Source organism: Nipponia nippon, unplaced genomic scaffold (assembly GCF_047370975.1).
Source record: "Nipponia nippon isolate SJK-2023a ecotype South Korea unplaced genomic scaffold, ASM4737097v1 scaffold_4, whole genome shotgun sequence".
In the NCBI taxonomy this organism is placed as follows: Eukaryota; Metazoa; Chordata; class Aves; order Pelecaniformes; family Threskiornithidae; genus Nipponia; species Nipponia nippon.
In genome coordinates, this window is record NW_028262358.1 from 65,421,404 (window position 1) to 65,438,439 (window position 17,036).

General features: G+C 40.1%; 1 protein-coding gene across 7 annotated transcripts in view; it reads right to left on the reverse strand.

Annotated features, from left to right (window-relative positions):
* AKAP7 (A-kinase anchoring protein 7) overlaps positions 1-12,680 on the reverse strand; it is a 93,047-nt gene extending 80,367 nt beyond the window's left edge. For all 7 annotated transcript variants that reach the window (XM_087776822.1, XM_087776821.1, XM_087776823.1 and 4 more), the window contains exons 1-4: positions 12,387-12,680; positions 7,950-8,099; positions 6,759-6,904; positions 1,778-1,914 (exon numbers count right to left, since the gene is read on the reverse strand). In XM_087776822.1, coding sequence (XP_087632948.1) covers positions 1,778-1,914; positions 6,759-6,904; positions 7,950-8,099; positions 12,387-12,579 — 626 coding nt within the window. In that variant the 5' untranslated portion in view covers positions 12,580-12,680. The remainder of the gene's footprint in view (positions 1-1,777; positions 1,915-6,758; positions 6,905-7,949; positions 8,100-12,386) is intronic.
* Positions 12,681-17,036: the final 4,356 nt, after the last annotated feature.

Sequence of the window (17,036 nt, forward strand, 5' to 3'; positions counted from 1 at the left end):
AGGAGACAAAAGGCACATGGAGAGGAGAGGGAGTCCAGCAGATGTAGTATCCTTTGCTTTCCTTTCTATTCTCTGTTCCCAGCTATCTGTTCCTCTCCCTTTAGATCAGACCATAGGAAACAAGGATGCCGACAGACTTGCATCCTCACAGGAGAGGTAAGAGTCTAGAGGCTTCAAGGATACAGCATTCAGGGAAACAAGTGTGGAAAAATAAGCAGGGCAACTGATTTGGATACACTGATACCTCAATATTTTTAGGTGCGTTAAATGTTTTTAGCCACAGCACTTCTACTTATTAGAAGCATGCCCTTGACTACCAAATGGTTCCTACGTTCTATCTTGGATTCTCACTCTCTTATGAGCAAACTTCAACAGCCAAACCCTCTGGGGGAAAAAAGTTATTTAACACACACTTATTAGACACATTATTTTGTAACTGTATTACCATAACCAAAGCAATGTCTCACTGCACTTATTCATTATGTGATCTAGATAATTCAGTACATAGATCGCATGCCTGCTAAAACTGCAGAGAGAACGAGTAAGATTATATACAGAGATAGATATATATATATATGACAGAGGGCCCCTGAAATAACTCATCTGGGGGAGATGAAACTGTGAGGCTTCTCTTTCCCAGAATTATAAGGATCTGATGAATTTTGATTCATTAGCAATTCACTACAAAATTGACACATAAGCAATGGAGGATTCCCAGATGTTCATATAATGCCAGTAGGCCATTTATCAGCATTTTACATAATACTCTGTTACAGTTACCAAAGTGTTTGTAATCTCAATTCTGCAATTATAATGTGCAAATATAGAGACATCACATATGCAGGCCATTGGGCACCACATCTAAATAGAAACCATCGAGAAAGTCTGCATAAAGCAGGACTATAAAATACAATGTATGTTTTCATTTCAAGTCAAAATTACAGCTAGACACACAAATTATTATTCTGAACATTCATAAATTACAGCTGTATAGATAGACTTAAAAGTCTGAACATCTTCGTATTAACCATTGAACCTGTACATTAAAGTAGGCTTGTCAGATAGCAGTACAACATGTGATAAACAGTAAAAACCACCAAAGAGCTGCACTTTTATAAAGCAAGTAGTTGCATCTAACACTTAGACACATAATGTCATTGTGTAATACATACGCCTTTCTACAACTTTTCTACCTTTTATATGATCAAAAAAATCAGGTATATCACTGAAGCAACATAAAAACTATACTTTTGGTAAGGCCTAATAGCCACCTCTCTTCTAGCGTCCTTAAATTTTTAGTATAATAAATTCATTTAGGGACACAAAAAAACCCTGTAACTGCATGAGGCATTAGCTTGGAGCTAAGGTTTACTTTATTAAAGTCTTTCAGTGACAATTACTAATTTGGCTTATAACATTTGCTAAGCTATGAAATCCTGAAAATTCCCCTCTTAATCTATTTAGTCCCCCCTATATCAAAACATTGTTTTAAAATAATTACTTGAGCAAACATGAGATTTGTGCATGCAAGTTCAGCACACAGTATGAGAAATGCAAGGGAAAAAAGCATGCTTTGTTCAGAGCTCATGACATACCATAAATTATGAAAACGGCTAATATTAAGATTAGCATTTTAAGAATAACATGAATTAAATGTTCAGTAACCCTAGTAATTTCAGGCTGACAAAAAAAAAGCATCAGTTACCCCTGCTAGTCTTTTTATGAACACCTCCAGCAAAAATACTTGTATATACTTCATTTAACACCAAATACCTACATGCTAATTTCTTCTTCATTGGATAAATGCATCACTAACATGGTGACATGCAACGAGCCAGAGTGAACCATTGCTTTGGAAAGCCTTTGATCCTTTTGTGTTATTGCGTCTTGGACAGCCTGAATCCTGCCAGTAATCTGGGAAGAAAGACAGACACAGAAACAAGAGTTAGCCATTACAGTTACTGTATCCCATCATGCAAGTGAACAAGAAAGCACACAAACTGAAATCAAACGTTTATGTAAAAACCATTCTAGCAGAAGGAAGTTTTATCCTCTGACAAAGCTGCACTAATTGACCCAAGTAAACTCAAAGTGGGTACGAATGGAGCCATTAATAAATCACTGGACACTCCCCATCACATGTTAATAGGAGTTTGCTTCCATTAAGTATGATAAATTCCTGGAGCAGATTAAGATCATCCAATTTTACACTGCCAGTAATCCAAATAAAAGGCTTCTTCAATGACTTTCTCTGCCCACTTTGCTAAACCTGTATGTTGCTATGTGCAGACAAGTGCCTGGAAAGAGATCTTTTAGGATCGGGCACATAAAAACCAGAAATATTCAGTAAATAATTTGTAGAGATATCCAATTTACAATTCTGATTATACTGTCCAATAGACAGATATAATTTATATACTCTCTTCAACCATATTTTAATGAATTTCCATACAACATGTATACAATTCTAACTTCATCAGTCTTTTTCTTAAAAACTATTTGAATTCAATTTTCTTCATTGAAAATTATTTGTATGGTTATACCTGCTTTATAAATTGTATCCAAAATGTTTACTGTGCTTGCCATTATGATAGTTGTATTGTAGTGATGAAAAAAAACAAAACAAAACAAAAAAAACCCAACAAAAAAACCCCAAACCTGCAACAATTCTTGAATATGTTAGTGCAAATTAAATCAAATCCAATAACCTTGACCATCTGACAAAATGAGTTATTTCTTAAAGCATGGTAAGCAAAGACATTCCAGACAAATCAGCTTTGGTGTACAGAGTCTAAAAGAAGCATGTAGAAAACTTCAACCTGATTTTTTTATTTATTTGAAGCTCAGTGGTGAATGCTTCACAAATATACTGTACATATTGACTTTTATAACACAAGCACAAGTAGCTTTTACGTTAAAAAAAAAAAAAGCCTTGATATATTTTGGTAGTTCTGTTAATTCTAAGGAACACATACATTTCCTAAGAAAACACAATCTAATGGGAGTGGTCAGTATTTTTCTGATCATATTTCTTAAGATGAGTTTTGACATGCAGGAGTTTCACCTAACGTGCCATAGATATCTAGTAGTGCCATGTAAATAAATTCAAATTATGACTGAAAGGAACCAACTCTAGGGAGGGTGGGGAGGAGGAAGGAAGGTAAAAGCCACTTGCTTAGAAAAAGGTGATATGGCATCTACAAAACCACAAGTGTCTTCGGTAGTGTAAGACATATGAAGAAAATTGCACCAACATTTTGATCATAAATCATGTTTTAATAAGATCATCTTCCTTTATGTGTCAGAACTGATCTTATCCTGGATAAATAACACTTTTATTGTCTCAGATGTAGGAGAAATTTAACCCACATTTAAGCAAAAAACTGGTAAACATAATCCCTGATAATTACAATGTATTGACTGCAAAATTATTTAAGTTTATAAACTAAAGCAAATGTGGTTATCCCTGTAATGAAAAAAACCCACAAGCCTCAAAAATGAAATTACCTATCATAAGAATTACAATTTTATTCCATTTTCAACTATTGCTTCTAAATTTAATTTGCACCTGAGAGCTGGCAAAGAAAAAAAAAAGTAAGTGTACAAGCCCTTGAAAATACAGAAGACGGGTGTGGAACTGTGTTATCACAGCAGTAAGACCATCCTAGCTCTGAAAAAGATCAATGTTATTCAGCATCCAGATTAGCAGCCAATACCCCACATCCCCTCACCCATGTCATTTCCTTCAGTAGTTCTTCTGAGTCCCTTCCTGCTCATGTCCTAAACTACCTCCAGCTCCCTCATATAGTTCAGTTCTGGCTTGGGCAAGAAGCAACACACGCTGTGGCTGATTTTCAGCTTAAGGGGTTGACTGGCTAACAAACATGCAGATATTCATTTGTCAGCTGGCAGGTCTAGAATTGCCACACTCACACTACAAGCATGTTCTTTCAAGGCTCTCTCTTTTATGCAAGCACCAATCCCACAAAAATTGTAGGAAATTAGTACTTCCAAGATGTCAATTTTTTAATCCAAATTTGGACAACAGGTTGAAAACCCACAGCAGGTTCAAAACCCACAGAAACCCAATGGGGTTATAACAAGGCAAAGAGATAGGCAGGTTCACACCTGTATAAACTCCATTAGGAAACCAAGCTAAAACCCTAACGAATAACATATCTTTGGAACCAGATTAATTCCAAAGATGGCCAGTTAGCAGTTCCAGGGACAAGCTATTGCTGAACCTACCAGAAAAGCATGAAATGAGCTGCCTTTTTTAAAGGCAAAATAGAAAGACTGAGCATGTTCTCTTTCCCTGGCTACGTGACAACATTCTACACAAGCTACACTATTCAGAAAGAAGAAAAAAAGTTTTCAAGTACATTTTTGTGAATGTCAGGAATTTAATATGTTTTCCGAGAAGTTATGTGATCAAAATGTAACACAATAGCTGTAGCTTAGCTGTGCCATCACAATGCATAATGTAACTTCAGATTCATTCTGTTTTCTTCAATAAATCTAAGGTGAAATTAACAGTTGAGTACGCTGAATTATAATTAAGCGAGCCATGACTCTTCCTATATCTCTGTATAACTAGTTACGACCCACGGCATAAATAAAAACTTTAAATTGCTATTTAACCTGCTACTTACATTACCTTACAAAGTTTTATATTACATTCCAACTGCTATCATGCTGACTATTTCTTCTAACTTGAGATTTCCTAACTTAACTGAAAGAAATGTCTGCAGGCAGATCATACTCAACAATTCCCCCCTCAGATTATTTTTAAAAGTGCTCCAATATAAGGCCTCAAATACTGATTTCAAAGTCCCCTCTCCCATTACTTGGAATATGTTATTCTGAAGAGTAATAAAATAACTTAGTTTTGCTTATTGCAAGGATGCTACTAGTAAGTGAATACAAAGACTGTAAGCTTTATAGATTTAACAGATTAATTATAATTATAATCAAGACTGGAGGACCCTGAAAGACTAACCTACCAAGTGATAACACATCAGATGAAACATAACTTAAAAAAAAAATTACCAGAGAAGGATACAATGATAATCATCCATTTAACTATTTTTGCACAAGTAATAATGCAAAGTTCAACATAAATTCAAAATTAATGGAAGACCACATTTTATTTCTGAAGATTCAAAACATAATGAAAACAAGGAAACTGTTTAATTTCCAAGAGGAACAGTTCATTAAATGTTCCAGAAATATCCCTTATTACAAAATGGTTCCCTGGGTAAAGCTTAAAATACTACATAAAATATGAAGAAAGAGTACTAATGCCTAAAACACTTCACTGGAATAAAATCAGATCCTCAAGAAAAGAAAGGTCTCTCATTACTAACTGAAATACTACCAGTAATTACCAGATTCCCTCTGGCTATCAAGAAACCAGGTGTCTTCAGTCTCAATTTTGGCTAATGCTGCCTATACAAACTTGAACGTGTATTTTCTACTTTCAGAACAATTCTACATCTAAGGCAAGTATAAACAAAACTTTCTAGCAAAGCCCTGGAATTCCCAAATGCTCTGAGATTAAACATAGTTGTTCCTTTACCTCTGTAAATGATATAAGACTAAACACATGACATATAAAAAAGCATACATAGTTAAGACTTTTCCACTCAACCAGTCATTCAACATAATAACAATTGTGAGCAGGAATTCTCAATTATCAGATTATATAACCCCTACATTATTCTTGCACTTGTTAAATCATGGAACAGACAGGAAGAAAAGATATTTCAGAATAAGACGGCACAAAACATCTCCCACAATATTCGTGTCAGGCTATCCTGGATCTTATAAAACCAGCCTCTACAATCTCTTCTTCACATAGTATGTTTTGAAGACTCAAAGATTGCACTATAATTTTCAAACCTACTTTGCTTTGTTTTCATTTAGGATTCTCTTATCCTTTGACTTTCTCAGAGAACAGATAGTACAGATGTAGGATGAGTTAAAATTCATCTGAGAGAGCTTCTGGTATTAAAAAATAAACCTAAATTTGGAAATGGTGGTAAACTGTGAGGTTTAACTTTTTAAACATAATGCACCTACTTTCCTCGTTTGCAGACACAAAAGGTATCAAAGCTGTATCAGAGACATCCCACAGCATGTAATAAATCATTCTCATTCACTGTCTAAATGAGACAACACATGCCAACTACAAGAAAATACATTTTCTTAAAGAGCTCTCTGCACTTCTTGAATCCATTTGAACAACATCTCACTAAAACAATAGGTTGTTTGAATTTTAAATAAGATGGTCAATTTTACTGCAAAATGTTAAACTACAAACTGCCTAGTTAAAACAGCAACAGATCCAAATTTAAATTCCTATCTATAAGGAGAGCTAAAAATATTGCTAGGGATTTTCTTATTAAATTAAATAAGAATGTCTCTCTTCCTTATTCTAAGTGAATGACAAAATAAGCAATATTGGAACAGTACAGAGGGGAAATGTAAGTTAGCTTCAGTCAAAGTAATGTGAAATCCATAAGACTGACAAATTGCATAAACAGATAAATATTTTTCCTCTAGTCTTTTCCAGATAAGCAATTTTATTCGCAAAAATGTTACATAAAATAAAGTCACTCTTTGAATAGGCTGCTAATGTTTCTTTAAAAATACCTGAAAAAAATTATTTTGCTCAAGATCAAACACTGTTCTTATAAACACATGCAGCTGTTGAAGTACTTCGGGTTATACCAAATTAGTACAATAAAGAATATCACCTGTGGATTAGTAATTGGAAGAGAAATGAAATAATTCGGCTGATACTGTTTTTTCTTTTTCTTCTTTCTTTCACTGCCTTCTTCAATTTCCCTTCCAGTAGTCCTCTTTCTTTTCTTTTTTAAATTTATTTCAGAGGTTGCATGCACTGAAGAGAAAAAAAAAGATTACTTTCAGCATACCGACAAATCAAAACAAAGATATACTTAATCTTATGTCAACAGGAGCTGGACTTCAGTCAGCTGACTGAAGTGTGTCTTCCCAGTCATCTGATCTGCCCATGCTCTGAACTGTCTGATTGGGATCCTACTCCAACCTGAATTAATGTAGTCTAACAAGTGGAGTACCGTACTTGAACTAACAGCCTATATCTCTAAGCAGGGCTTATAAACTGCTAACATAGACACATGGCTTCCAAACTGCTGTGTTTCATTTAGCCAACTCACACTGCAGTGGAATAGGCCTGCTAATTGTCTACACTTGAATATGGACGTGACTTTAGAGCAAAAGCGCCAATATTAAATTTCAAAAATCCCATGCATGCTGCATTTTGAAATATAAAACAAGATAATACATAGGATTATTAAAGGTTGTATTAGACTAGGACTGGCCAACCTATAGTTCAAGGACCAAAGCCAGCCCAGACGAAAATTTAATCCAAGCCAGATCTACTTTCTACTTCCTTCTTTCCCAAAGACCCCTTCCAACACAGATAGCAAAAGAAAAGTGCACGTCCTCAATTCTTCCTTTGCACCATAAATTATTTTTCTCCCAGTTTATTTCCTCAAGACTTTGCAGACCCTCTTCCACCATGCGGCTTGACACATACCCATAAGCTGACCAGGCTGCAGACATCCACTGTCTAATTTGGGGTGCACTTACAGCCACATGCTGGGAATACACATATTGAAAGATAGCTCATAAAAGCCACCATGTGAGAAGCTCATATACAGTAATGTGAATTAACATACAAGATGTCTTTATTCTGTGACTCATTGCTGCAATGGATCACAAAATGGTAAATTTTTAATACACTCAAGTATTTGGAGGACTGAGTACTAATAAGAGAGGCTCTGGACTGGATCCTGTTTGCAGGGAGACTCTGTTCCATGTGTACATGCCAACAGGCAGGACCAAGAACTGACTGTGTGATGTGTCTATGCTTTCACACTACTTCTGTTTAATATACTTACTAACAAATTCATCTTCAATATCTGTGTCGACAAATGGCATTTCTGCCATCAGAGATTCTACCGAATCAGCAGGGCATGGCTCTTTTCTCTGTTGTGTGCTTTTCTTATTCTCTTTAAGGATTTTCTTTTGCTGTACATTTTCCAGCCCATCTGTAATATATTTAAAATAACACACTGGGTCTTAGTTCTTGATATAAATAACTAAGAGGCATTATACACAAGCAATATACCAAGCATACATTTCTCTAATTATCAGCAAATGAATATTGACATGTAACCCCCTTAAGAATGCTGCTCTTCTTCCTTGTCAACATATCAGCAAAAATACTTCAACGCTTTATGTGGAATAGCAAAAAAAGGGAGATCAGCCTTCTGTACTTAATAACTTATGGTCTTGTTCGGTTCTAAGAAAATGCAATTACGTGCAAAAAAAAAAAAAAAAGGATATATCTATATATAAAAAACTTATAACCAAGCATGAAAAAATAAAGTCTTCAGACGTCACATAAAGTTCACTTTAGATAATAGTAATGGCATATGAAATTCAGTGCAGAAAAACATTGGCAAATGAATTCCAATGTAAACACACTGAAAATGAGGCACGAAGGAGCAGGAAGGGAATCCTACCATTCCACATATAACAAAGAGTTCTCAGCTGACTATATATTCAGGAATGAGATGATTATTCTACTCCTGCATCTCCCACACAATATAACATGTTATAGACAGCAATGATCTGAATTTCTGGTTCTAAAAACTGCCTTTTAGTATTTAAGCTAAAGAAGGAACCAATACAAATCAAAACTCATCTCGCATGTATAAAGATACACATGAAGTTCTACCTCAGAGTAATACCACAATAGCAGAATAATCTCCACTAACAAGTTTTCAAAAATGTCTTTTTCCCTAAGAGTACTAACTAAGCACCACTCACTTCCTTATGTCTGCTTCATGCTTCTGCATCAGTAAACTGTAATATTTGCGTACTAAATTATACCTTAAAAAATGAAAAGGTAAAATCTTCTCTAGCAGCAAAAAATGTGCACATAACCAGGCATCCAGCAATATTCATTTGGGACAACTCCACAATGGGATTACTGTAGTGGAAGAAGTCTTATGTCAGAATTGCAGTTTATCCTAGGACAGCTCAGTACTACAGACAACATACTTTCAAAGCTCCTCTTGTGACCAGTACAGATAGTCCAAATCTGGCCCAAGGGGAAAATCTGGCAGCAAAAGTGCATGTTATGTTCTTGGGGCATGCAAAGCTACACTACATGTATAAAATCAGTATTACAGACCCAATCTGGGTTATCACCCTGTGGAGTGTTTTTTGCACATATCACTTTATGCTAGGAAAGATAAGTAAAAGAACAACCTGATTAAATGTTAATTCACTCCAGTCTAAAGCAGGGAAGCATAAATCACTCTGTGGTTGTGGTCTGACACCTAACTTTATCCCAGAGGCTATTAAAAAGAAACAAGTATTTAGATTTGTTGCTTGTTCCCCTTGTAGACACTGAAGAACTATGCACAATAAACAGATGTTAAAGCAGTAATAAAACTTTTACTTAACACTTAGATTAAAGTAAAGCTCACACAAACCAGATTGTTGCTGGTGATCCACAAGCATACAGAGAACAATCCTTCCTTCAAAGAGATCTCAAAGTGAAGGACGAGACAGAAGTCCATGGACAGAAGTCCATGAAACTTCTTGTCTACTTGGACTTTAGTAAGGCCTTTGACACTGCCTCCCACAGCATTCTCCTGGAGAAGCTGGCTGCTCACGGCTTGGATGGGTGCACTCTACGCTGGGTTAAAAACTGGCTGGACGGCCGAGCCCAGAGAGAGGTGGTGAATGGAGTCAAATCCAGTTGGCGGCCGGTCACGAGTGGTGTTCCCCAGGGCTCAGTGTTGGGGCCGGTCCTGTTCAATATCTTCATCGATGATCTGGATGAGGGGGTTGAGTGCACCCTCAGTAAGTTTGCAGATGACACCAAGTTGGGTGGAAGTGTCGATCTGCTGGAGGGTAGGAAGGCCCTACAGAGGGACCTGGACAGGCTGGATCGATGGGCCAGGGCCAACTGCATGAGATTCAAGAAGGCTCAGTGCCGGGTCCTGCACTTCGGTCACAACAACCCCATGCAACGCTACAGGCTGGGGGAGGAGTGGCTGAAGAGCTGCCTGGTGGAAGAGGACCTGGGGGTGTTGGTTGACAGCCGCCTGAACGTGAGCCAGCAGTGTGCTCAGGTGGCCAAGAGGGCCAATGGCATCCTGGCTTGTATCAGGAATACTGTGGCCAGCAGGACCAGGGAGGTGATAGTGCCCCTGTACTCGGCACTGGTGAAGCTGCACCTCGAGTACTGTGTTCAGTTTTGGGCCCCTCACTACAAGAAGGACATCGAGGTGCTGGAGCGTGTCCAGAGGAGGGCAATGAGGTTGGTGAAGGGTCTAGAGCACAAATCTTATGAGTGGCTGAGGGAACTGGGTTTCCTGGAGAAAAAGGAAGCTGAGGGGAGACCTTATTGCTCTCTACAACTACCTGAAAGGAGGTTGTCGCAAGGTGGGGGTCGGTCTCTTCTCCCTAGTAACAAGCGATAGGGTGAGAGGAAACGGCCTCAAGCTGCACCATGGGAAGAAAAACTTCTTCACCAAAAGGGTAGTCAGGCGCTGGAACAGGCTGCCCAGGGAAGTGGTTGAGTCCCCATCCCTGGAGGTATTTAAAAGAAGGGTAGATGTGGTGCTTAGGGACATGGTTTAGTGGTGGACTTGGCAGTGATAGGTTAACAGTTGGACTCGATGATCTTATGGGTCTTTTCCAACCTTAACGATTCTATAATTCTATGAAACTGACAAACAAGTAGGTCAGTCTGGGGCAGAAAAGTTATCGACAAGATTCAGAAGTGCAGAATCATAACCAGCTGGGAGCAAAAGGGACTTGTTAAGGTGGCATCAGCTGCAGAGGAAGGACTCACATAAATCTGAAGGGTGTATATTGCAGATTACGCGTTTCCTTTGCTCTGTCTGCTCAAGAAGCAACATACTTGAGCCACTTTGAAAAATTCTGTCTGCTCACAATAGCAGATGGGCATAGCAAAGGCACAGCTTGCTCAACAACGTCCCTTCTCTAATCAATTAGCTGAACTGAACAGGTACTTCTTCCAAATTCTACAGGTTGTGCCTCAAGCACAAAAACTCCATCCCTCACCTCTTCTGAAAACTTTATTAAAGAAATCAGCAACAAAATTCAAGAATTGCATTCTAGTCACTAAAACAACCTGAAAACAAGATTTTTCAAAATTCTTGACATAACATCGATAATCTGAGACCTAAGTAACAAAACCAGCTTCCATAGGAACCCTTTGACCATCAAGCTGTTATACGATAAACTCTTGTTTCTTAATCGCATGCTTAATTATATTAGCCTGAATTTCATATATGAACAGGTGTATACATTATTCCCATATTCATTTTTGTTTAAGTGGCTGCTCATCTTCACTAGTATTTAAGTAATCTGTTCTAGCAGAAAAAAAAAAAATTATAAACCTAGCTCATAAAGGGGAGAATACAAAAATATGGTGCAATAAAACGTATTTGATATTGCACTCCTTTCCCGGCCCTCTTCTCTCCATACTCAGATTATAGTTTCAGATAGAATAATCTTCTGTTATATGACAGCTACACAACAGAGGTCAGAGTGAGATTAGGTCTCTAGGCACTGTTTCCTGTTTAATATGTTTATGTTCATATGTTTAATATGTTTATGTTCCTATGTTTAATAACAAATGAATCCTTTGGAGACAATTTAACTGAAAACTGCTGTAGAAATAGATGGTCTTACTCTCCAGGCTTTTTGAACCTCCAGTGCTGGCACCAGTGTTTATATAGTCAGAGAACTGAAAAAGCTTAAAAAAAAAAAACAAACAAAAAAACCGCAAAAAACCCAAACTTGGGGGAAAAAATGATAGGTTTAGTATTCGGCCAGGTCGGATGCTTACACCGACTGCAAGCCTCTGGACAGAGCGGGGCAGGCAGGGAAAATAAAAGCAGAAGACTTTTTAGCAACAGCCCACCATTAAGTTGAATCACTTTCCCCTACGCTCTCCACAACCCCTGCTGTGAAATCCACCTTTTTCCATTCGAATACGTGTGCACACGCCATCGTTTCTGCAGCCGCTCTGCCCAACGCGACCGTTTAACGGCTAACGGACATCAGCAACGTCGGGTCTCCCCCCCGCCCCTCACAGCACGACCCACACACGCTGCCCGCCGGCAGCGGAGGGCGCCCGGTCCGCGCTGAGGCGTCTCCGAAGCCCCGCGGTCGCCTCCCCCGCCGGCTGCGGGCAGGCGCCCGCAGCCGGCGGGGGGGGCGTCCGCGGGGCCTCGAAACCGCCAGCCCTCTTCCCCCAGCGCCAGGCCGCCCCGCCGCCTCCTCACCGTGCTCCGGGGTCGCGCCGGTTGCGCGGGAGAGGTCCCCGCCGCCACCGCCGCCCCCTCCCGCTGCCGCCGCCGGCCGCAGCGCCATGAGGCGCGGGAGCGCGGGGAGAACCCGCCGGGCGAGGAGGGGGAGGGCCGCCGCCGGCCTCGCCGAATAAAGCGCGGGGAGAAGCCGCCGCAGCAGTCGCTGCATGCCCGGTTAGGGCGAACAGGGCTGCCCGCCGGGAAGCCGCAGGCCGGAGGGGATCTACCGCAGCCGCCGGGGAAAGGACGGCGGGGAAGCGGGCCGTGACCCCGCGGGACTACAGCTCCCAGCGTGCTCCGCGCGGGGCACGGCGGGAGGCGGCCCCGAGCCTTGCACGTCCCCACCCGTCACTTTCCTCTACCCTGCCCTCCCTAACGCCGGTTGTTGGCTGAGCGGTCCGATTCACGGAGAAGTTATTGAGATAGCGCGTCCTGAAGCGTGAGATCCGCATTTGCAAGCCTTGCTTCACTCGGTATTTTACCAAAATGTGCCTGCCCGAGGGCTCGTCCCACAGAAGGGCTGCAACTAACCGGAGTGGTTTGGGCTGGTGTCTCCCCAAAATAACCAGTTGTAGCTTAGGGCTGCCAGAAGAACTGTATACAATCCAGAGTGATCATTTCCCTCCATTAGCTGCAGTCTAGATGGTCTTGCTGTAAACTCTTTGCTTTACACAGCCCTCTCGCCCTCCCACGCAGCCCCGGAGCCCTGCACAAACGCCTCTGCTGTGGCCATACAGTCTCCTGTTGGGAATCGGCCCCTGGGGTGGACGGGAGAGGCCGCTTCTCTGAGGCGAGGAATGGGTGACGCTACTTGCCTGCTTAAATAAAGACTTGGTGCCTCCTGGAAGCCAAATCCTGTTGCTGTGTTCTGTGGGACAGAAGAAGCGTGAGAAGCCAAGCCAACTGTCACCTGGTGCTTTTACAGATTGGTCTGCGCATATAGACTAGATCTGAGGGAGCCAATTGTTTCTATGTATATAAAGGTTCCTACTTTCATTTTTAAAGAGAGTAGGGATGGCAAAAGTAAATTAATAAAATAGGGTGGCTGTGATAGGGAGGAAGCTGCATGGCTGCTGGATGTTAGAAGCTGAGAGACAGGTGAAAAATGAGGCCAGTTTCCGTATTTGGCTCCTCTGTGCCTTCCCTTTCTGGGATATAAAATCTGTTTTGAAATATTTTACCACTGTTTTGACCCATTTTGTGCTGTGTTTACCTTCACTGTCTTTCACGTAGTATTTTCATTTGGTCTGCATAGTCCTGTGGAGACCAAAGTCTGGATGTGACACAGAAGTCCAAGTTCTGTGGGATCCAAGAGGAGCTTTAGGATGAGGCTGCTGGCAGTTTTTCTTACTATATGCATTTCATCTGAATATCAGCTGTCGTTAGGAGACTGAATACATAAGTGGTCACCTCTTCCTAGCCTATTAGCATCGGCAAGTAAGATAGTTCCATAAAAATCTGATTCCATAGGGTTACAGATCAAATACTGGGAGAAGATCTTTTGATATCAAGTGTCTTTTTAAAAATATTAATTTAAAACGCAGTTTTGGATCTGAAACTGCTCCGAATCAATTCATTAGGTGTTTCACAGAAACCTTCAGCAAGCAAACTCTAGAAGGAACATTTCTGTTTGTACAGTTGACAGGGGAGTCCAATGCAATGTTTAGATAAGCTAGTGTTTAATATCCTCTTAGCAATTGAAAACACAAGGCATTTTTAGTGGAGCTAAAATTGTATCTAACCAATACCCACTAGCCTAGAACTTACACATAGATGCATTCTTTGGGTTCATGACGTGCCTGAATGTACTATCTCCAGGATGAGGGGAAGTGAGAAGTCAAAAGCACCTTCGCTGGAGCTGGTAACAGTTACCATGAATTGTCCCTACAAGTGATAAAACGGGTGTTAGAGGAAAATGTTCAATTGAGGACTAGAAAGCTGAAGTAACAAGTTGTGATTTTTCTGACTGCCCAAATACTGCACAAGTTTCATAGAGGTCACTGACCCGCTACCTGGCAGAAACTGTTTTTCAGGCTGCTTAGGTCTGGGCTAAAGCCAGCACTTTATCAATTTTCTGTGGCCTTGTCTTTATTAAAGAGAGTTTCTGATTAACCTCTCAGAGGTACAGTTGTCCCTTTGAGGAAAAAAAAAAATCACATAATGACAGCTGAGTGACGCTAACAGAAAGAGGAAGCACAGCCAGCTCTACAAATGTATTTGCTTACACAACCGCACTGCCCGTGCCTGTGAGCCTCTCACCCACCTTGCTGTCTCTTAATCCACCGTCTAACTTAAATCAAATTCAGTAGAGAGTAAGAGGATTCAGAGATAGGATATTCCCACACCTTTCCTGAAAATGAGTGGTTTGGGAGAAAAGAGAGAGTCATTTAGTTCCCAAATGAGGGAAAGAAAAACCAACACCGTGTGTATGTTTTTCCATGAAACGGTGGCTGGCCATGAGTACTGGTCAGCTCCTTACGTGATAGGTCACAGTACATATTATCAATACATACTATGTCTTATCTTAGTCAAGCAAGAGATATGGGGAAGCTATGAGTATTTGGGACATGACTCACTGTGGGAAGTTAGGAAATAAAGGGGCAGGAACGGGATGTGTTACAGGGAGGCCTAAATGTCAGTAGGGGACATTGGGATATTGTGTAGGACGTGGGAGGGAGTTGAAGGTATTGTAATGGGAGGGCATGGAGACTATAGGGGAAGCTTGAGTTATTGTGATAAGAACGGAGGACACAGCTGACACAAAACAAGGCTTCATGACTGACACTGCTGATACAGCAACTTGTCTTCTGACAAGTGAAGAAGAATAAACCGTGATCTGATAGTAATAAGAGATTTGCTAGCAAAACAAAGAGAAGCTTGAGTTGCAGAACTACAGATAATGGAAAATGAGAGGTAGAGGAGTGCCTGGGATAAAGTAATTTAATGCAAAGATCAAAAAGCAAATTGGCTAGGTTGTCTGCAATAACTGGTATAAAAGGAAGAAGCGCATGAAGATGCTATCGGTTGTACTTAATGAGTAGAAACTACATTTGATTGACATTTAACATGAATATGAAGATTAATGTGAAAAGTATTAACATAAATGGATATTTTCATGATCTGTTGATCACGGGCATTCATTTACATTGCAGGGGGAGGGAACAGAACCGTGGCAATCAGCTGAAAATTTAACTGATTACCCAAAGCAGCAATTCTTCACTTGCTACCCTCTGGATAGCGACCTGTTATGAGGGACACTGGCTAAAGATCGGCATAGACACTCAATGGTACTAATGCCCAGGTATTTTTTGAGACACTTCCAGGTTCCTCCAGGCTTTTATGCTGATAGCAGTCTTTTTGAGGAATGATGGCTGTTGGGTAGAGAGAGGATTCACCTAACAAAGTGGGGCATGAATGTCTTTGCCAACAGGCTTGCCAGCCTCATAAGGAGGGCTTTAAACTAGGTTATTGAATGATGGAGAAGCAGTCCCATCAGACCTAAGCTGGAAGAGAACTGGAAGAGCTAGAAGAGATGTGCTGGCAGAGAGGCAGTGGTAGATAATGGGAATGCGGATACAGGACCATGATGGCAGAGGCTGTCCCTCTCTGCCTGAGAAAGCGGCGTGCATGGGGGCCCATCTCATGCTCCTGCACTCAGACTAGCATTTAGGGGAACCTCAACAGGCTGGAGAAGTGGAACAACAAATGCTTGCTTCATGAAGTTAACAAAGACAAATGTAAAATCTTGCATCTAGGACAGATGGGTTTTGGCAAAAGCAGCTGGATGCACATCTGCACTAAATTACAGTCTGTGACATTTTTTACTAACTTGGACTCTGCATTGGGCATTATTATTAGGGTGTAATCTCTAGCTTGAACTCCTACAGCCCTTGCTCCCTGAAAAAAGCAGTTATTAGAGCTATTTCCTTTACCCATTTGCCCTGCAAATTATATCTCATTGGCTAGTTTTAATATTTTCTCTTAAATACTTGAAGCAGCAGGGGTAGAATATACTTTCCTAATCTAATTTTTCTTTCACTTGTCAGCACAGAAAATCTACCAGAAGTTATCTAGGTAAATCCTCATTCTGCATCAGAGTTACATCATCCTTCCATAGCCAACGAAACAGTCTTCCCTATGTTGCTCCACCATCAGGTTAAAAGAAGCTATTAATTTCTTAACCTTTGTCTCAGAAGCACAAGTTCCATCAAACAATGTGATATACATAACTTCAGTTTTCAAAATATAGGGTAACAAGAATACAAATAATATTATGGAATACTACTACTACTTCATATTTTGAGATGTGAGTAGATGGCTTTCTTTTTACTAAATATTTATACACACACAAACAAAACTATAAAATAGAAAATAACTTTAAGTGATTTTGATGGCCACAATGTTGTTTCTCTTATTCTTGATACATATAATTTGGATTTAAGCAAAAAGTTGCATGTTCTGGAGACCATTAAGAATGGCAGTCTGCGGACTGAAGGCACCATACAGTTTGACAGGAAACCTTCATAGATCTGCAACATAAGAGATTGTACCTTGAAATAAAAGCACATTTCTCTTTTAGGACTTTACTAAACCTGCTGGACTTTTTAGCTCCAGAGGTCAAGTTAA